Below are 21,791 nucleotides of genomic sequence, written 5' to 3' on the forward strand. Positions count from 1 at the left end.
CTTGAAACTAGCCTGCACAACAAAGTAAGAGTCCTCAAAATAAATAATTATTCTCCCTTCATTTATGAATTTGAATCAACTATCTAATATTAAAAAATTAAATGGGCTGGCCATAATGGCTCACTGGCTATAATTCCAGCACTTTGGGCGGCAGAGGCAGGAGGATTGCTTGAGCTCAGGAGTCTAACCAGCCTGGGCAACATATTAAGACCCTGCATCCGCCAAAAATATTTTTAGTCATAGTAGCATGTGACTGCAGTCCCAGTTACTTGGGAGACTGAGGCAGGAAGATCACTTGAGGCCAGCGGTTCAAGGCTGCCGTCAGCCATAATCATGCCACTGCACTCAAGCCTGCGCAACAAGAGCAAAATTCTTTCTCAAAATTAGAAAGAAAACAGTGTTCACTCTTCTACATTTTCAGCATTTTAAAAATATGTAATCAGGGAGAATAAAAAGTAAAATATTTTAAATTTAAAGTTTAGAAAATGGTAAACTGGTAACATTTTTAAGAAAAATCCTAAAAGAAAATAAAATTAAGTGTCAAAAAAGAATAATACAAGGCTGCACTTTGGGAGGCCAAGGGAGATGGATCACTTGAGGTCAGAAGTTTGAGACCAGCCTGGCCACTATGACGAAACCCTGTCTGTACTAAAAATACAAAAATTAGCCAACTGTGGTGGCCCATGCCTGTAGTCCCAGCTACATGGGAGGCTGAGGTGGAAGAATCAGTTGAACCCAGGAGGCAGAGGTTGCAGTGAGCCAAGATCACACCCCTGCACTCCAGTCTGGGCAACAGAGTGAAACTCCATCTCAAAAATAATAATAATAATAGTAATAATACAGAGGTTAATATTTATAGAAAGGAAAAATAAGACAGGTCACTCTATCTTAACATGGTATTTGTTTTACTCCATTTCTTAGATCTCTATGGGGAAAGGGCCTATTCGCCTTATTCTATTATAGACATCTCATTCTATTCAGAAATTCACTTAACTTTTTGCCAAAAACTTGTCATTTGTCAAACAAACACTGCCTGCAATAACAAGGATTCACACACAAAAGCACACACACTATGTGACAACCTTCAGACACTCACCGTGCTGTAGACTGCTGAGACAGTGGGAGTGAAGATTCGATCCTCAAGAGGCTGTTGCACAGGTCCTCTAGGAATTCTAGAAGAGCGAGTTAAGGATAACAGAATTCAAAAATGGATGCTTAACAGAGAAACTTGCCACCACAAAATTCCACCAACAACTTAAGCATTTTCCAATTAGTGAGTTGTATATTTCCACCCAATTATTGAGTTATATACTTCTCCACTAAAACTACAATATAAAATTATTCAGATGTCCTAAAATAATTAAATCAATCTCTTCAAAAGCCTTCCCATGATAAACGTTCCAGGGAAACTCAAAATAAACACAACTATATTGAAGTGCCAAATTTTAGGCCCATGATGAGACTCTGCCACCTTTACTTTCTACTGAAAAAAAAAAAGAAAAAAAAAGAAAAAAAAAAACAGCTGGGCACAGTGGCTCATGCTTATAATCTCAACACTTTGGGAGGTCAAATTGAGAGAATCACTAAAGCTCAAGAGTTCAAGACAAGCCTGGCCAACACAGCCAGACCCTATCTCTATTAAATTAGCCGAGTGTGGTCGCCAGCACCTGTAGTATCAGCAACTCAGGAGGCTTTAAGTGGTAGGATCACTTGAACACAGAAGTCTTGAGTTTGCAGTGAGGAATGACTGTGCACAGCACTCCAGCCTAATCAATAGAGCAAGACTCTGTCTCAAAAAACAAAAAACTAAAACTAAGGAAGTACACAAGCAAAATATTCACAAGGATAAGATTTGTTCATCAAGTGAAAATTGCTGACAAAGGTCCACTCCATTTTAACTACATAGAAATGGCAAATACAGGGCGGGTGCAGCGGCTCACGTCAATAATCCCACAGCACTTTGGAAGGCCAAGGCGGGCAGATCACAAGGTCAAGAGATTGAGACCATCTGGGCCAACATGGTGAAACTCCGCCTCTACTAAGAGTACAAAAACTTAGCTGGGCATGGTGGTGTACGCCTGTAGTCCCAGCTACTCAGGAGGCTGAGGCAGGAGAATGGCTTAAAGCTGGGAGAAGGAGGTTGTAATGAGCTGAGATCATGCCACTGCACTCCAGCCTGGCAACAGAGCAACACCCTGTCTCAAAAAAAAAGAAAAAAAAAGAAAAAGAAATGGCAAATACAGTTGTTTCTTTTTCTATTTTATGTTACTTTCCTGATAGTCACCACCAGCTCCCTATTTTTAAAAAGAGGCTATCCACCATAATTTAGTGTAAAATATTTCATGATGTTGGCAGGACATTCTATTAAAACACAAAAGACTATCATTTTATTCAGCTTCAAAACAGAAAGATGTAACCTCTTCTACTTGGTAAGGTGATATTTTTGGAATAAAAAATACTAGTATTTTCTTAAATTCTGGACCTATTCAAGAATAACAACCAAAAGACTGGCACCAAAAGATCTACAGCAATTAACTCTGGATGGTGGATTTGCATAATTGTATTGTTTGTTATAATGTTATTACAAATACTACTGTAATATCACTATATTATAAAAACTATGAATTATTTGTATGATTTAAATGTATTTTTCAATGACCCTAAATATAGTAACCTGGGGTGGGTGCGATGGCTCACACCTGTAATCTCAGCATGTTGGGAGGCTGAGGCAGTAGATTGCTGGAGCCCAAGAGTTCGAAACCAGCCTGGGCAACATAGGAAACCTGTTAGCCTAACCAACCATGTTGGCTAATCTTCAAAAAAATTTTTTTAATTAGCCAAGTGTGGTGACACAAGCCTATACCCCAGCTACTTCAAAGGCTGAGACAGGAGGATCACCCGAGTGCAGGAGGTCCAGGCTGCAGTGAGTCATGATCACACTTCTGCATTCCAGCCTGGAGAACACAGCGAGAGCCTGCCTCAAAAAATTAAGAAGAATACTAATCCAAAATGAGATTCTTTCCTTCAACCTAACAAAAATATTTAGTACTTTTTTGTTTGAGACAGAGTCTCAGTTTGTCACCAGGCGCCAAGCTGGAATGCAGTGACCCAATCTCGGGCTCACGGCAACCTCTGCCTCCCAAGTTCAAACAATTCTCCTGCCTGACCCTCCCAAGTAGCTGGGACTACAGGCATGCGCCACCACACCCAGCTAATTTTTGTATTTTTTAGTAGAGACTGGGTTTCACCATGTTGGCCAGGATGGTCTCGATCTCTTGACCTCATGATCCACCCGCCTCGGCCTCCCAAAGTGCTGAGATTACAGGCATGAGCCTCAGTGCCCAGCTTTAGTACTTTTCATATCATATTTCTTTCTAATTCAATAGAGCTGCAAATAAGTTTTTAAGAATGACCGTTAAGTTGCCACAGTCTGAAAGAATCATTAGAAGTAAAATATTTTACATCTAAGCAGCCACAGTCTACTGTAAGTTTACAGAGAGACAGAACAAGGAGCTGGGAGCAGTGGCTCACACCCGTAATCCCAGCACTCTGGAAGGATGAGGTGGGCAGATCACAGAGGTCGGGAGTTAAAGACCAGCCTGACCAACATGGAGAAACCGTCTCTACTAAAAATGCAAAATCAGCTGGGCGTAGTGGTGCATGTCTGTAATCCCAGTTACTCAGGAGGCTGAGAAAGGAGAATCATTTGAACCCGGGAGGCAGAGGTTGCGGTAAGCCAAGATCGTGCCATTGCACTCCAGCCTGAGCAACGAGAGCAAAACTTCATCTCAAAAAAAAAAAAAAAAAAAGCAAAGAAAAAGAAAAGGGAAAGCAAAAAATTTTGTACTTTAATCATTAAAATTAGTCACACTGTAAGTTTCTACAGAGCTCTTTAAACGAGCAACCTCAGACAACAGTTAAAAGCATTGCCATTATTTCCTAGACACTGAGAACTGTTTTTAAAATGCTGCACTGAAAAATAGCAAAGCTAGGCCGGGTGCGGTGGCTCACTCCTGTAATCCCAGCACTTTGGGAGGCCAAGGCAGGCAGATGACTTGAGGTCAGGAATTCAAGACCAGCCTAGCCAACATGGCAAAACCCCATCTCTACTAGAAACACAAAAATTAACTGGGTGTGGTGGTGCACACTTGTACTTCCAGCTACTGGGAAGCTGAGGCAGGAGAATCACTTGAACCCAGGAGGCGGAGGTTGCAGTGAGCCCAGATCACACCACCACACTCCAGCCTGGGCAACAGAGGGATACTCCGTCTCAAAAAAAAGAGAAATAACAAAATTAAAACACTTCATGGCCAGGCACAGTGGCTCATGCCTGTAATCCCAGCACTTTGGGAGGCTGAGGCAGGAGGCTCACAAGGTCAGGAGACCGAGACCATTCTAGCCAACATAGTGAAACCCCATCTCTAACAAAAATACAAAAATTAGCTGGGCATGGTGGAACACATCTTAGTCCCAGCTACTGAGGAGGCTGAGGCGGAACAATCACTTCAACCCAGGAGGCGGAGGCTGCAGTGAGCTGATATTGTGCCACTGCACTCCAGCCTGGCGACACAGCGAGACTCCATATGAAAAAAAAGATTTCATAAAGAAAAAACTTTACCCAAAGTGCATGTTCATGTATATATATACACATATGCATGTGTGTGTGTGTGTATATATACGTGTGTGTGTATATAATACACCTAAAAAGTTTTAGAACAAAAGCCCTTAAAATGTTCACTTATCAATTAACTCAGAATAAAGACTATTCCTTAGCTGAAAAAAAATTTTCTTTGCACTTGAGTTCTGCAGTGTGGTTACACAATGGTGGAAAACATAAGGCCATTCTTTCTTCTACAGTGACAAGTACTATTGCTTTCTCTAGCCAGGGCTAATTCTTGCTATGTGAGAATAGGATTTCAAATAGGTATCTTCACAGATTCTCAGGATTTAGAAAATAATTAATAATAAAAGAAGCCGGGCGCGGTGGCTCAAGCCTGTAATCCCAGCACTTTGGGAGGCCGAGGCGGGTGGATCACGAGGTCAAGAGATCGAGACCATCACGGTCAACATGGTAAAACCCTGTCTCTACCAAAAATACAAAAAAGCATTAGCTGGGCATGGTGGTACATGCCTGTAATCCCAGCTACTCAGGAGGCTGAGGCAGGAGAATTGCCTGAACCCAGGAGGCGGAGGTTGTGGTGAGCCGATATCGCGCCATTGCACTCCAGCCTGGGTAACAAGAGCGAAACTCCGTCTCAAAAAAAAAAAAATAATAATAATAATAATAATAAAAGAAAATGATTATCACTACTACAACCAAAATGCTGAGTCACTCCACTTACCCTTAACAAAGAGAAAGTTAGGAATCCTGATTTCTCTTACTTACCTTGTTATATAATAAGATTGCTATAAATAAAAGATTTCTAAAGAGACAATCATATATTTGGTCAATAGTCCAGTAACATTCTTTCTCCATAGCCACAAATAAATAACGTTGATTTCATTTATTTAACTCCCTGTAAACTATCAACAAACTATTGTGAAGTAATACATTGTCTTAAAAGATCTTTTGAATGAAAAACAATTACATTAAAATAAAATGTCCTACCAAAAACTGAAAATAGAAACAGAAGATCTGAATCTCAAGCCCAGCTGTTAGCCTAACCAATCATGTTATCTTCACTGAATCCCTTAATATTTTCTCCTGTAAACTCAGGCTCAACAAGATGAAGTAACTTGCCCAAGATGAGGCTAAGTTAAGACACAGGCCAGGTCTCTCCATACTCGAAAACATGTGCTCTTTCTATTACGCTAGGCTATCCAAGAATATAACACTTCATTGCATAAGAAAAATGTCACAACCCGGTCAAAAGATGTTTGCCCTAACTACAGGAAGAAATACAATGGTTTATTTCATTTAAAAAAAGATAATGGCATATCACCCTAAAACTTCTAAGAAGTCCAGAATGCTTGGCCCAAGCTCAATCATCTGCCCAATGGCAAACGAACATCCACTACCACAGACTGGTCAGGTAATAAGTGAAACCAAAGGAATTTATTTTATGGAGTAATTTTCTCCTTTAATTCACAGTGCTGATAATTTCACAACCTTGTAAATATGTTTAAAAAAATCACTGAACTGCACACTTTGGAAGTATAAATTCTATGGCATATATATGAATTATATCTCAATAAAAGAACTTGAGGCTCACGCCTGTAATCCCAGCACTTTGGGAGGCCAAAGTGGGTGGATCACTTGATGCCAGGAGTTCGAGACAAGCCCTGCCAACATGGCGAAATCCCATCTCTACTAAAAATACAAAAATTAGCAGAGTGTGGTGATGCACACCTGTGATCCTAGCTACTTAGGAGGCTGTAGCAGGATGACTTGAACCCAGGAGGCGTAGGTTGCAGTGAGCCGAGATTGTGCCACTGTACTCCAGCCACAGCAACACAGCAAAACCCTATTTCTTAATACATTTTTTTTTCTCCATCACCTCCACTCCCCTATCTCAGAACTTAATACTTTAACAAGTTGCAATTAGCACATTTCTCTACCAAAAAAGCCTAGATAAATCAGTATGAGACAGGAACTGCCAGAAATTTTCTGCAGAATTTGAATTCAAATAAATGACACATGTAAAACTCTGTACGTTACAACATACATCCTTCCTAATTCTGCCTGCCATTGTGCTTATTATTAGTTCTCACCAAACTCTGTATCTCCAAGCATAAATCATTGAATGTTTTTGTCTCTCTGAGCTCAAGGTAACAGCTTTTCACAGTGCTACTTAAAATTCTAATTCAATAAATAAGCAGTGTAACATGCATATACAATAATCCAGAACATGTTGATTTTTTTAAAACCCATGATTGAAATACAGTAGTACATCCACTTGATATTTCCATAGTTCAAATTGCTATGATTTATATAACTAGGAGATACAAGTAAAACCACTAATAAGATTATTCAGATGCTATGCAATACTGAATTAAGACTCTAAATAGAAATATAAATGTGAAAAATTTCAAATTCTCCACTTTTTTTCTAGTAAAATAATAACAAAAGACAAATTTCAGAAAAAAATGTAATTTGATGGTTAAAGAGTATTAAAGCACAACTGACTCTGATTATTAAAGTACTCACTATATAGATATTACAGTAAATGCCAATTAGGCAAATATGCTTGCAGAGACTAAATATCATCACAGAAATCCAAGAATCCATTACACGATATGTATTAATGATACGAATGTTTCCTACTTATGTAGAAAAGAGAGGACTAATACATTTTAAAGAACAAATGGTTATGAAACTTCATGAAGGATGAACTGTCTTTAGAATAAACCTTCTTAATCTATGGCAATCATATCTGGCACTGGGATTGTTTATAGTCAGTACCTCCTTAAAAGGTGAATTTTCACAAAGTAGAAAACAAGAAGTGAAAAAAAACAGAAATTGTCTTTCAGTCTGCCAAAACACTAAAGTTCCATTTATAATTCCCAACTAAATGTTCCTAAACCTTGCCCCACTCCACTACATCAAAAACTACTGTCCTAATGTTCAGCATAAGCAATATTCTTAAAGTGAAATACTCAAGATACCGTTTCCTCATGGAAAGGAAGAGCAAGGATACAAATGTCATCAAGTAAATACTGATGTACAGGCAAAATGGGCAACCAGTATTAGGAGATTAAAGAAATAATGCAAAGGATCTTTTTCTATATTATTTCTTTTTTAGGCCAATATGTTGATGTTAATTTATGCCTTCTCTACTTCTAATTTCTACATAGTTCTGACAATAAAAAGGAAGTTAACTTCTACAATACTAAGAATAATAGCAGAATTTCTTAACTATGCCCTATTTCACAAAGATATTAAACAAAATTTCACAAAAGATGTACTTTTAAAAATACAGTTACTTTGAATATAGCTATAATCTTTTTTAAATTTTATTTTTTATTTTTTGAGACAGACTCTCGCTCTGTCACCCAGGCTGTATGGAGTTCAGCGGCATAATCTCAGCTCACTGCAACCTCCACCTTCTAGGCTCAAGCAAGTCTCATAACTCAGCCTCCTGTGGCTCGGCCTTCCAAGTAGCTAGGACTACAGGCATGCACTATCATGGCTGGCTTTTTGTATTTTTAGTATAGATGGGGCTTCGCCATGTTCCCCCAGCTGGTCCCAAACTCCTGAGCTCAGGCAATCCGCCCGCCTCAGCCTCCCAAAGTGCTAGGATTACAAGTGTGAGTCACCACACCTGACTATAGCTACAGTCTTTTAATATTACTTCTGAAACACACAAATATGTTTTTTCAAAAATTAAAAAAATCCCATTTAAATAAACTGGCTCCAACCTAGACTACAACAGACCCTGTCTCTATAAATATTTTTAAAAATTTTTTAGCCGGGTGCGGTGGCTCACGCCTGTAATCCCAGCACTTTGGGAGGCAGAGGCGGGTGGATCACGAGGTCAAGAGATCGAGACCATCCTGGTCAACATGGTGAAACCCCGTCTCTACTAAAAATACAAAAATTAGCTGGGCATGGTGGCGCGTGCCTGTAATCCCAGCTACTCAGGAGGCTGAGGCAGGAGAATTGCCTGAACCCAGGAGGCGGAGGTTGCGGTGAGCCAAGACCACGTCATTGCACTCCAGCCTGGGTAACAAGAGCAAAACTCCGTCTCAAAAAAAAAAAAAAAAAAAAAATTTCAAAGCCAGGATTTTTTTTAATAGTCCCTACAAAAGAAAAATTAACCTATTTTTGAAAAAGAGCCTGACACAGTGGAGCATACCTATAGTTCCAGCCATTAAGAAAGCTGTGATGACAGGATCCCTTGAGCCCAAACATTAACCTGGACAATTCTTTCTTTGCTCTCTTTACCTTTTGCACTGAGATACAAGGAAATAAAACTACCAATTTTAAACTCTGTTTCAACTCAACTTAATGCTGGCTGTTAATTCAAGACCAAAAACCCTATTGGAAATCAGAATTTTTCCACAACTAGAAAGCAAATACGGGGGGTGGGGGGTGTGTGGGGGGGGTGTGTGTGTGTGTGTGTGTGTGTGCATGTCTGCTAACACCAGCAAATACAGAGGGTGAGGGTGTTTGTGTGTGTGTGTGTGTGTGTGTGTGTGTGTGTATTTGCTAACAGCAGCACCCCAATTACATTAATATCTCTGCAGCAAAATATATTCAAACTTCTGCCCTTCTGTCCAGAAATTTGCCAATGCCAGAAAAAGAATAAGTTCTCCAAGCTCTTAGGATTTCAGAATTGCAAGACTATACTGTCTTTATCATTGCATCTTTGCAATTAGTATCTCTGGAATGTACAGAACTAGAAAACATTAGGTTAGATTTTGTTTTCTTTTGGAGTATAGTGGCGTGATCTCAGCTTACTGCAGCCTCAACCTCCTGGACTCAAGTGATCTTCTCATCTCAGTCTTCCAAGTAGCTGAGACTACAGGTGTGTTCCATCATGCCCAGCTAATCTTTAATAATTTTGGTAGAGATGGTGTCACCCTATGTTGCCCAGGCCAGTCTCAAACTCCTGGGCTCAAGCAATCCTCTCACCTCTTCCTCCCAAAGTGTTGAGATTACAGGCACGAGTGACCACACCTGGCCTATATTAGATTTTTAACAAATCCAGAAGAAACATTAGTCTCAAAGAGTTTAGCCAGAAAACCCCTTGTTCTGGCTGATTTTCTATTAACTCAGATACGAGTCAGCACATATTGCCAACTGATTTCCCACCAGTCATATTTAAGTTTATCCAGAAACATATCCTGTGTATAAGTTTAGAAATATATGAACAAAAAACCAAAACAATATTGCTAGAGACTACGCAACAATGGCTGCTGTCTACGCTGTTATTTCTTTTTTTTTTTTTTTTTTTTTTTTGAGACGGAGTTTCGCTCGTTACCCAGGCTGGAGTGCAATGGAGCGATCTCGGCTCACCGCAACCTCCGCCTCCTGGGTTCAGGCAATTCTCCTGCCTCAGCCTCCTGAGTAGCTGGGATTACAGGCACACACCACCATGCCCAGCTGATTTTTTGTATTTTTAGTAGAGACGGGGTTTCACCATGTCGACCAGGATGGTCTCGAACTCTCGACCTCGTGATCCACCCGCCTCGGCCTCCCAAAGTGCTGGGATTACAGGCTTGAGCCACCGCGCCCGGCTACGCTATTATTTCTACACAAGATAAAAATGTATTTTTTCTGTGAGACAAAATTACATACATATGCACAAATTAATGATATACTCACAAGTTTCAAATGAAATTTCTAATGCCCTCATATTTTTAGTTCTACAACAAACTATTATTATTTAACAGTGTTTTCTAATGCCCAATTCAGATTCATATACAATCAATCCATGACAAAGCAAGGACAGAAGGCAACAAAGTAAGTATCTCTTCTCAAAAATCCCCACCTTGCACAACAGCAAAAATGTGGAATTAGGTTAACCCAAGTATCCATCAGAGGACAAGTGCATAAGAAAATGTGGTATATATACACAATGGGATATTATTCACCCATAAAAAAAATGAGGTCATGTCTTTTGCAGCAACATGGAACTGGAAGCTATTATGTGAAACAACTCAGAAAGACAAATACCACATATTCTCATTTATTACTGAGATCTAAATAGAACATGGAATGTCAGAAAATGAAGACTCAGTGTGGAATATCAGAAAACAAAGATACAAGAGAACAGGGCAGATGATGAGAAATTATTTAATGGGAACAACGTATGTTATTCAGGTGACAAACATACGGAAAATCCTGACTTCAGCACTACAGCAACCTGTCCATGAAACAAAATTACACTTCTCCCCCATAAATTTATGCAATTTTTCTAACTGCCCACCTTGAAGAAATGGCAGTAACCAAACCAAGTTGGAGTAAGCAATTCCAGTTGTGTCCTACATCTGAATCACACAAATGGCCTTGATAATAACCAAAATAAAACATGCTGATATGCCAAATTTCTCTGGACAGGGTGTGGATAATAATATGTGAGCTACATACATTTGGCAGATTTTAAAAGCTATCTTTTAAAGAATAACTGAATGCTACTCACATATGAGAAAGTCAAGGTTTGCTGGAAATTATACTACTGGCTGAAAGTTTTTATGGGTATAACTATAAGGTTTACAAAAGTGTTAAGGTCTTGTCATTGACCTGAAATGCTAGAACACTGTTAAAATGTAATTTCAAAAAGTGAATGTAATTTTAACGTGCTAAAAATTTCAGTAATGAAACTTATGTTAAAAATAATCATGATTAGTTGGAAAAGATTTTTGTAAAGTCTTGAACATGAATGGTGGTTATGGCAGCACAATGTGAAGTTACTTAATGCCACAGAACTGTACACTGAAAATTGATTAAAATGGTAAATGTTGTGTTATGTATATTTTACCACAATAAAGAATAAACTTTTAAAATAAATAGATAAAAGAACCATGATTATGGAATAGGCAGAGGAGATTCTTCTAAGTTTGGCACTACTATTCTGTACAAATAGTGTGCAGATTCTATCAAGGATACTCAATCTTTCCAATTTTGTACTTCCTTTCTGGAGTAAAAGGAGTGAGATTCTTTCTTTTCACCGATAAACATGCTGTGCGCTAAGATGATGCAGCCAATGATCACACTTATATGCAATGCAATCACTTTCAATATGCATCCCTAGAAAAAAGGACACAAAGTCATCCACATTGTCCTCAACTTGATGTATATTCTACCTCAGTATCTCAAACTGTGGTTCACAATCCAGATAGAAAGAAAGGAGTAACTCATGAATTTGAGGTATTGCTATATGTTACCTCAGGTAAAATAAAATGGCTTTTTTTAATGACAGGGAAAATGAAGTTTTTAACTTTGAAAAAACAAAAGGAAGGGGGCATTAGACGAAACATCCAAAACTTAAAATTAACACTTAAAAAACAAGATAGTGTGGTACTGGCAAAAGGACATAAAAACAAATCAATGAACAGAATATAAAGCCTCGAAGAAGTCCCACGCAAATGTGGTGAATCAATTTTTCACAAAGGTGCAAAGGCAACCGAGTAGAGAAATAGTCTTTTCAACAAATGGTGTTGAAACTGAAAAACCATATGCAAAACAATGAAGCTCTTTACCAATACTTCATCCTTTATACAAAATTAATTCAAAATGTGTGGATCTAGTGTCAGAAAACTATGGATCTTTTAGAAGACACAATAAGAGAAACAACTGTTATCTTGGATTAGGGGAAAAGTTTTTAGATATTACATCAAAAGCATGATCTATTTAAAAAAAAAAATTGATAGGGCCAGGTACAGTGGCTGATGCCTATAATCCAAGCCCTTTGGGAGGATGAGGTGGGAGATCACTTGAGTCCAGGAGTTTAAGACCAGCTTGGGCAACACAGCAAGCAAGACCTTGTCTCTACAAAATATTTTTTAAAAAGAAGAAACTTGATAAACTGAGTATCATCAAAACTAAGAACATTTCCACTGTAAAAGACATTGTTATAACAAAGAGATAAGATACAGATTGGGGAAAATACTTGTAAAACTTAGGTAAGTAAGATAAATGATTTGTATACAGAATACATTTTTTAAAAATAGGCTGAGTGCAGTGGCTCATGCCTGTAATCCCAACATTTTGGGAGGCTGAGGCGGGTGAAGTGCTTGAGTCCAGGGGTTCAGGACTAGCCTGGACAAGATGGTAGAATCTCCACTAAAAACACAAAAACCTGACAGGAATGCTGGAGCTTGTAATCTCAACTTCTTGGGAGGTTGAGGGGGAAGAATCACCTGAGCTCAGGAAGTGGAGACTGCAGTGAGCCGAGATCATGCCACTACACTCCAGCCTGGACAATCAGAGTGAGACAGACAGACAGACAGAAACTAAAAACTCAGTAAGACGACAAACCACCTAATATTTTTCAAATGGGCAAAAGTTTGCTGTGGTTGCTGTGGTTTTGAGAGACAGGGTCTTGCTCTGTCACCCCAGGCTGGAATACAGTTGCACGATCTTGGCTCACTGCAGCCTTGATCTCCCAGACTTAAGCAACTCTCCCAACTCAACCTGTAACTGTTATGTGCCACCATGCCCAGCTAATTCTTTCATTTTTTGTAAATATGAAGTCTCACTATATTGCTTAGACTCGTCCCAAACTCCTGAAATCAAGCAATCCTCCCGCCTTATCACTGCCAAGTGCTGGGATTACTATAGGCATGAGCCACCATGCCCAGCCTCAAATGGGCAGAAGTTTTAAATGAATGACACCTAACCAAAGAAAAGGTACACATGGTCAATAAAGACACAAAAGGATCTTTATGTACCTAATGAAACATAATTAAGAAATGCAAATTAAAACCAAAATGAGATATCATTATACAGGTTACATTAGCTAAAACCATAAAAATTGAAAACACTGAGTGCTGACAAGGATGAGGAACAACTAGAAATCTCACACGTTGTTGTAGAGTGCGAAATGGTATAGTCACTTTGGAAAGCAGTTTAGCAGTTTCTTACAAAGCTAAATATACACTAACCATATGACTCAGTAATCCCACTCAGGTATTTACCCAAGATAAAAGACAACTTAAATTCACACAAAACCCTGAACAAAAATGCTTATAACAGCTTCATTCATAATGGCCAAAAAAACTGGAAATGAGGCAAGTATTTTCAACTGGCCAATCAACAAACTATGGTACATCCATATAATGGAATACCAGTAGATATTTAAAAGGAATTAACAATTAATAGACACAAAGATGAGAATGAATCACAAAGATGAGAATTAATGCTAATTATTTTAAGAAAAGAAAGCTAGACTCACTGCACTCCTGCCTGGGCAACAGAGTGAGACACTGTCCCTGGCGGATTGCAAGTGGTAGAGAAGCTAGACTCAAAAAAACTGTTTGCAGTCCAGTTATAGGCATGCTAGTCATGACAAAACTGTAGAAATAGAAAACAAATCAGTGCCTGCCAGGGGCTAGAGGTTAGGGGGAAAGTTTATCCACAAAGGAATATAACTGGATAAATGGAAGTTTTCTGTATCTTCTACGTAGTTTACAAAAACCATTCATTTTTCAGAACTTATAAACTGTACACCTAAAATCAATGAATAGTCAGTTCCTCAAAAGGTTAAACAATAGAGTTAGCCTGTGGTTCAGTAATTTCACTCATAGGTATGTATTCAACAGAAAAATAAAACACATATCCATGTAAAACTTATAGACGAATGTTCACATCAGCTTTATACATAATAGCAAAAAACTGGAGACAAATGTCCAACTGTTAGATGGATAAACTGTGGTGTATCAATACAATGGAATTTTATTTGGCAATAAAAAGAACGTGCTGACAAATGTACATTATGGAATAACCATGAAAACATTAAGGTTAAGTGAAAGAAGCCAATCACCAAAGACTATATACTGTGTGATTCTGCTTACATGCAATGTCCAAAATAGGTAAATCCATAGAGACAGAAGGTAGATACAGTGGTTGCCTAGGCTAAAGAAAGACGTGAGAGGAAGGAGGGTGACTGCTAAAGGATATTGGGTTTCTTTTTGAGATAAACCAAACATTCCAGAAACTGTGGTGATGGATGCATGACTCTGGATATTAAATATAATTTAACTGTACATTTGTACATTTAATTGGGTGAATTTTGTAGTATGTGAATTATATCTCAATAACGTTACCAAAAAATTAATTATTGTATGTAATTTCAAAATAATATTAGAACTTCATGGGGAGACAAGCATCTTACCTGTTCTACCACTCTCACCCCACTACCAAGAATACTGAAGAAAGAAATAATAAACTCAAAATGTCTCATCATCATGATCTGGTTCAACAGACTTTAAAAATTATGACTTGCCAAGCACAGTTTCACACGCCTATGGTCCCAATTACTCAGGAGTCTGAGGCAGAAGGATCCCTTGAGCCCATGAAGTTCAAGGATGAAATGCACTATGATTATGCCAGACTGCTCTCCAGCCTGAGCAACATAGTGAGATCCCATCTCTTTAAAAGAAAAAAAAAAGTAGTGTGGCTCATCCTGTGAATCTACACAAAGAGAACTGTTATGCAATAGTAATAGTAAGATAGGCACCACACAGGAAAACAGCTGGGCCTGTGCGGCAAACTATATTCTCTATGACAGGAAGAAAGCAATACAGGATCATCCACACTCCTGAAATCTTGCTTAACGACCTTACATGATGGAAACTGCCCAATCAGCTTTTTAACATTCCTCCTGATAAACTTCTTTCTTCACTAATATCAAGTAAATATCCTTTTCCACAGCCATAAACCCAAATCAAAGCATAGCTTATACTAAACCAGTGAATGAAGACTGTCAATATACCAAATGAGAGATTTAGTTATGGTACCTAGAAATAAGTCAGTGTATTTTCAGATAAAGAGATCAAAGTTTAAAGGTAAAAATAACTTCGCAAAGTGAAAAATCATGGTTAATTATCAATGAAAAATATACCAAATTATAATTAGAAGGTGCTCATAGCCCTAATCAATCTGACATGAAATGCAGGGATTCCATACACCTAGCATACTATATAGGAAAATCATTCAAGTATCTGAAAGCAGTTAGCAAGTCTCCTTTTAATCTTTTCCAGGTGAAACATTCTCTCTTCTCTTGACCACTCATCAAGCGGCAGATGTGATCGTATCAGACTAAAGTGGAACAAATACATTTTTCCAAAATGAGTACAATCCTTTATGAAAGCTTTTTCTACTTTTTATCTCTCTTTGTTAATCCGTGTTGTTGGTAATAAACTATGTTGCATATCTTTTCTTTCATCTAAAATTTCAATACCTTATATACCTTATTCATACTCTACGTAAGAAATCAATCATGTGAATGTAAATAACAGATATTACATTTGTACCCATCATGCTGATTCTGATGTATCTCATTCTGAAATCTAATTATAAACTTAATTTTCTTCCAAGTTTTCCAGTAGTCTTTGCAAGAGTAAGAATTTCACCTTTTATTTTGAGACTGAGTCTCACCCTGTCACCCAGGCTGGCACGCTGTGGCGTGATCTCGGCTCACTACAACCTCTGCCTCTCAGATTCAAGCAATTCTCCTGACTCAGTCTCCTGAATAGCTCAGATTACAGGCATGCACCACCACACCTGGCTCATTTTTGTACTTTTAGTACAAACAGGGTTTCGCCATGTTGGCCAGGCTGGTCTCGAACTCCTGACCTCAAGTGATCCACCTGCCTCAAGCCTTCCAAAGAGGTGGTATTACAGGCATGAGCCACCACGCAGGGCCAACAAATTTTAAAGTAGAAACTTTAAAGTGAAATACAAAGGTACACCATCATAAGGATAACTTCTTTTTTAATTTATTAAAAGGATAATTTGATGACAAAGCAGGTAAATCCATATTCAAATGTAACCAATATTCTACAGGGAGCTCTTACTTCAACATCTAAACGCTATAATTCAGCACAGGTTTCAGAGTAACTTTTTCTTTTTTTCTTTTTATTTTTTTGAGATGGAGTCTTGTTTTGTCAACCAGGCGGGGGCGCAGTCCTGCAATCTTGGCTCACCGCAATCTGCACCTCCCAAGTTAAGCAATTCTCCTGTCTCAGCCTCCCGAGTAGCTGGGACTACAGGTGCACACCACCACGCCCTCCTGATTTTTGTATTTTTAGTAGACATGGAGTTTCACCATGCTGGTCAGGCTGATCTCAAACTCCTGACCTCAGGTGATCCACCCACCTCAGCCTCCCGAGCACCGGGATTACAGGCATGAGCCACCGTGCCCAGCCTTTTATTGTATTTTTATTAGAGAAAGAATTTCACCATGTTGACCAGGCTGGTCTTGAACTCCTGACCTCAGATGATCAGCCCACCTCAGCCTCCCAAAGTGCTAGGATTACAAGCTTGAGCCACCACACTGGCCCAGAGTAATGTTTTCAAAATATTGTATTATTCAACCATTGTAACTGACACATGCTTTTGTTTCTTCCTTAATGTCTGCATCCAGTCTATGCCAAAACACTTTCTCTGTTAAATGACGAAGAACATAAAACACAAATATACGTAGCTCATCTAAGACTATACTTTGAATTAATCTTAGATAGTTATCTTTCAGGAAAATGTGTTCAGGGCAAGAACTTTCTGGCTCTTATTAAATGAGACAATGAAAATTTAATGACATAAGCTATGAACTTAATCTGTCACTGAATGTAAACATATATTTCAGGACAAAATGAACAATTTCTGTTGCTTTTAGAATATGTTGCACATTCCTGAGTACTAACAAACAGTGGCACGCTACGAAGGCATGGACTTTGAAGCTAGAAAAGACAAAAATTTGAATCCTAGATTCATTTCCCGGCTAGATTATCTTGGGAAAATTATGTGATCTCTCCAAACTTCAGTTTCCTCATCAATACTCTGGGATTGCTGGAAAGATTTAACAAAGTAAGGCTTATAATGGGCCCAGCACATGCTCAGCAGTATTTCAATATTATAAATAGCACATCCAAAAAATCATGAGTTTTCCTTTCTCTGGATTATCCAGGTGATACAGCCTTTAAAACATCTCTCCCAGATAGTCTTAATTCCCTAAGAGCACGAACGGATCTTCTAACTTTATTTTTAGAGCATGGGAAAGCTACAATAAGGTTGGGCGCAGTGGCTCACACTTTAATCCCAGCATTTTGGGAGGCCGAGGCGGGCGAATCACAAGGTCAGGAGTTTCAGACCAGCCTGACCAACATAGAGAAACCCCATCTCTACTAAAAATACAAAAATTAGCCGGGCATGGTGTTGGGCACCTGTAATCCCAGCTACTCAGGAGGCTGACACAGGAGAACGAATTAAAAATGACTTGAACCCAGGAGGCGGAGGTTACAGTGAGCCAAGGTTGTGCCACTGCACTCCGGTCTGGGCAACAGAGTGAGACTCTGTCTCAAAAATAAAAATAAAATAAATAAAAGCTACAATAAAATATATCACAAGGAAAAGTAGGTCTTTGGAAGCAAGATCTACATTACTGAATATACTTGTTCACATTATGCCAGCTATCAAGGAAAATTAGGGGAAAAAAAACCATTTCCCCTTTTATTAGGAAAACTTTTTTTCCAAAGCCCCCCACATACACTTTTTGATTAAATCTATTTTTCCGCTTAAAGAAGAATGATCTTATGACTATCAATAGTGACATAAAATATCAGCCACCACCATTCAGAAAATATAATTCTCTTCCTTCATCCTGTAGTCATCATTCTTAATGATATTAAAGTATACTACAAACACTTTTGATCACTACCACTGTTTGTAAATTCACAACCAATAAAAGTTGAAAAGCATTCTACAAGTCAATCTCACCATATGCAGAGCCAACCAACACAGTAGGACATCTAGTGAATAGAAATGAATAAACAAAATAAAATTTTGGATCACTAAGCAAAAAAGTGAACTATATTATCTTTAATTTTTGGTTATAACATTAACAAGAAGAATACAAACTTTTACATCCTTTATAATTTACTTCCTAAATTCAATTAAAATGCCCTAAGAAAGAAAATCCTACAAACTATCAAAACTCTAAACATAATCTTTTTTTTTTTTTGAGATGGAGTTTTGCTCGTTACCCAGGCTGGAGTGCAATGGCACGATCTTGGCTCACCGCAACCTCCACCTCCTGGGTTCAGGCAATTCTCCTGCCTCAGCCTCCTGAGTAGCTGGGATTACAGGCACACGCCACCATGCTGAGCTAATAGTTTGTATTTTTAGTAGAGACGGGGTTTCACCATGTTGACCAGGATGGTCTCGATCTCTTCACCTCGTGATCCACCCGCCTCAGCCTCCCAAAGTGCTGGGATTATAGGAGTGAGCCACTGCGCCCGGCCTAAACATAATTTCTTAAGATACATAACCACATGAAGTCAATGTTACTTTACTTATTTTTTCTGAGGTATAAAAATTCTACAGGCAGTATTTTCATTTCTCATTCTAGATACACTCAATTCCTATTAAAGATCTTTTCTTTCTTACAACATTCGGCAGCATTCATTTCAAAATAAAACTCCGAAAGGAAAGCATGTTATAATAAAAACATCTTCAAATAGAAAGCTTTTCAGCTTTTCTATGCATGTTCTATGTAGAAGGGGCATACTCACTTTCTTCCATAAATTTCAGCACAATGTAATCAGTACTTACTCAGTATCGTAAGTCCAAATTTAAAAGTCTACCAAAAAAAAAAAAAATGTTTTGAACAATCAAATGCCATTTCTCAAAGATAGCCAGTTTTTAAAAAGTAACTTTAAGCCAGGCGCAGTGGCTCAAGCCTGTAATCCCAGCACTTTGGGAGGCCGAGGCGGGTGGATCACGAGGTCAAGAGATCGAGACCATCCTGGTCAACATGGTAAAACCCTGTCTCTACTAAAAATACAAAAAAATTAGCTGGGCATGGTGGCATGTGCCTGTAATCCCAGCTACTCAGGAGGCTGAGGCAGGAGAATTGCCTGAACCCAGGAGGCAGAGGTTGCGGTGAGTCGAGATCGCGCCATTGCACTCCAGCCTGGGTAACAAGAGCGAAACTCCGTCTCAAAAAAAAAAAGAAGTAACTTTAAAATAAACGTGAGTTGTAAAAATCAGAAACATAAATATTTAGAAAAAGGGCTGAATACAGTGGTTCATGTTTGTAATCCCTGCACTTTGGTAAACGAAGGTGGGAGGAAGCTTGAGCCCGGGAGTTCAAGACCAGTCTGGGCAACAAAGTGAGACCCATCTCTACAAAGAAATTTAAAAATTAGCCAGGCATGCTGTTGCGTGCCTGTAGTCCCAGCTACTCAGCAGGCTAAGGCAGGAGGTTTGCCTGGGCCTAGGAGGTTGTAGCTACACTGAGCTATGATTATACCTCTGCGATCAAAGCTCACTGTGTTCCATCCTGGAGACAGAGCAAGACCTTGGCTCAAAAAAAGAAAAAAATCCAAAAAAGAACAAAAGAGGCACAGAAGAGAAATACTTAAAATTACAACACAAAACATACCAGTAACCTTTTCCTATCTTTAAAATGATAGTGCTCCCCAAGTTAAAGGAAATCATGTTATCTGACATGCAATCAATGACTACTGTTAAAATTCAACACTACTATCTAAATACTAACATCTATCACTTAACAAATTAACTCTTCCTCATCCACGCCAATGTAACAGAACATTGTGGCATAAAAGAGCAAGTGTTTATTTGTTTGTTTATTTATTTATTTTTGAGATGGAGTTTCGTTATTGTCATCCAGGCTGGAGTGCAATGACACGATCTCAGCTCACCGCAACCTTTGCCTCCCAGGTTCAAGCAATTCTACCTCAGCCTCCTGAGTAGCTGGGACTGCAAGCCCCTACCACCACACTCAGCTAATTTTTGTGTTTTTAGTAGGACAAGATTTCACCATGTTGGCAAGGCCAGTCTCGAACTTCTGACCCCCAAATGATCCACCTGTTTTAGCCTCCGAAAGTGCTGGGATTATAAGCGTGAGACTACAGGTGTGAGCCACCATGCCCAACAAATCAAGTGGTATTTTAATAAGAAGAAACTTATTGTCAGTTCTAATACATTTTGCTATATAAAATACTCAAGTATTGATAGGTATAAAAAATTCTAAAATTATATAATGCTTCAAATAAAACAATGCCATCAGATTGTGAACATTTAATCAAGAAAGGTGCTCCTCTTCTACCTTACTGATTTACCTCTCTCTCAATATCCCATTCTGCTCACATGAAAGTTCCAGACCATTACATCTCCAAGTCAGGCTAAGGTAGAGGCTTCCCTCTAAGCTGATAACTAAGTCCAATAGGATGCTGGATACTTCCAGCTTTGCTAATCAAACATAAAGAAAAATCTTGTGAAAACGCTTAAGTAGGCAATCTAGAGTCTCAAGAGCTACTGCCTATAACAGAGAAAATTACATATGGTTTCTCTTAAAAAGAAACCACTAAAGTTGCATAGAATTCTAGATATGTGAAAAGCCTAAAATATGTTCATTATAGGTCAGATGCAGTGGCTCACACCTGTAATCCCAGCACTTTGGGAGGCAGAGGCAGCCAGATCACTTGAGGTCAGGAGCTTAAGACGAGCCTGGCCAACACGACAAAACCTCATTTCTACTAAAGATATATAAATTAGCTGGGTGTGGTGACACACACATGTAATCCTAGCAACTCAGGAGGCTGAGGCAGGAGAATTCCTTGAACCCAGGAAGTGGGAGTTGCAGTGAGCCGAGATCATGCCACTGCACTCCAGCCTAGGCAACAGAGCAAGATGCTGCCTCAAAAAAAAAAAAAAAAAAAAAAAAAAAAAAAAAAACTGACAACCCCCTGAGAAAGGGAATTAGGGACATGAATATTAGGAGACTTATTTTTCAATGTAGACACCCTTTTATCATGTTTGAATTTTTTATCATCTACCAAAAAACTACAAATACTATGGTTTTAATACGTGATTTTAAATTGCTAAGTTAAAAGATGCATATCATAGGCCTGGTGAAGATAAAAGTTATCAGAAATACTCTTTTTACTTGGAAGGCTGAGGCAAGGAGAATCACTTAAACTCCAGGGGCAGAGGTTGCAAGTGAGCCAAGACCACAACGCCACTGCACTCCAGGCTGGGTGACAGAGTGAGACTCCTTTTAAAAGAAAGAAAAAAGGAAAAATAAAGTCATATTTTGAATCTTGATCCCTGTACTTCCTAAAATGGGAAAGTCACTTCATCTCACCAAACCTCAGTTTCCTCATAA

At 38.7% G+C, this 21,791-nt stretch overlaps 1 protein-coding gene across 32 annotated transcripts in view; it reads right to left on the reverse strand.

Annotated features, from left to right (window-relative positions):
- EIF4G3 (eukaryotic translation initiation factor 4 gamma 3) overlaps nucleotides 1–21,791 on the reverse strand; it is a 371,563-nt gene that overhangs the window by 289,295 nt on the left and 60,477 nt on the right. For all 32 annotated transcript variants that reach the window (XM_074380218.1, XM_074380217.1, XM_039473805.2 and 29 more), the window contains one exon: nucleotides 1,097–1,172. Coding sequence is in view for 4 of the 32 variants with exons in the window: in XM_074380213.1 (XP_074236314.1) it covers nucleotides 1,097–1,172 (76 nt within the window). In the remaining 28 variants the exon portion in view is untranslated. Of the gene's footprint in view, nucleotides 1–1,096; nucleotides 1,173–21,791 lie in introns of those variants that run through there.

This window comes from Saimiri boliviensis, chromosome 11, assembly GCF_048565385.1.
Source record: "Saimiri boliviensis isolate mSaiBol1 chromosome 11, mSaiBol1.pri, whole genome shotgun sequence".
In the NCBI taxonomy this organism is placed as follows: Eukaryota; Metazoa; Chordata; class Mammalia; order Primates; family Cebidae; genus Saimiri; species Saimiri boliviensis.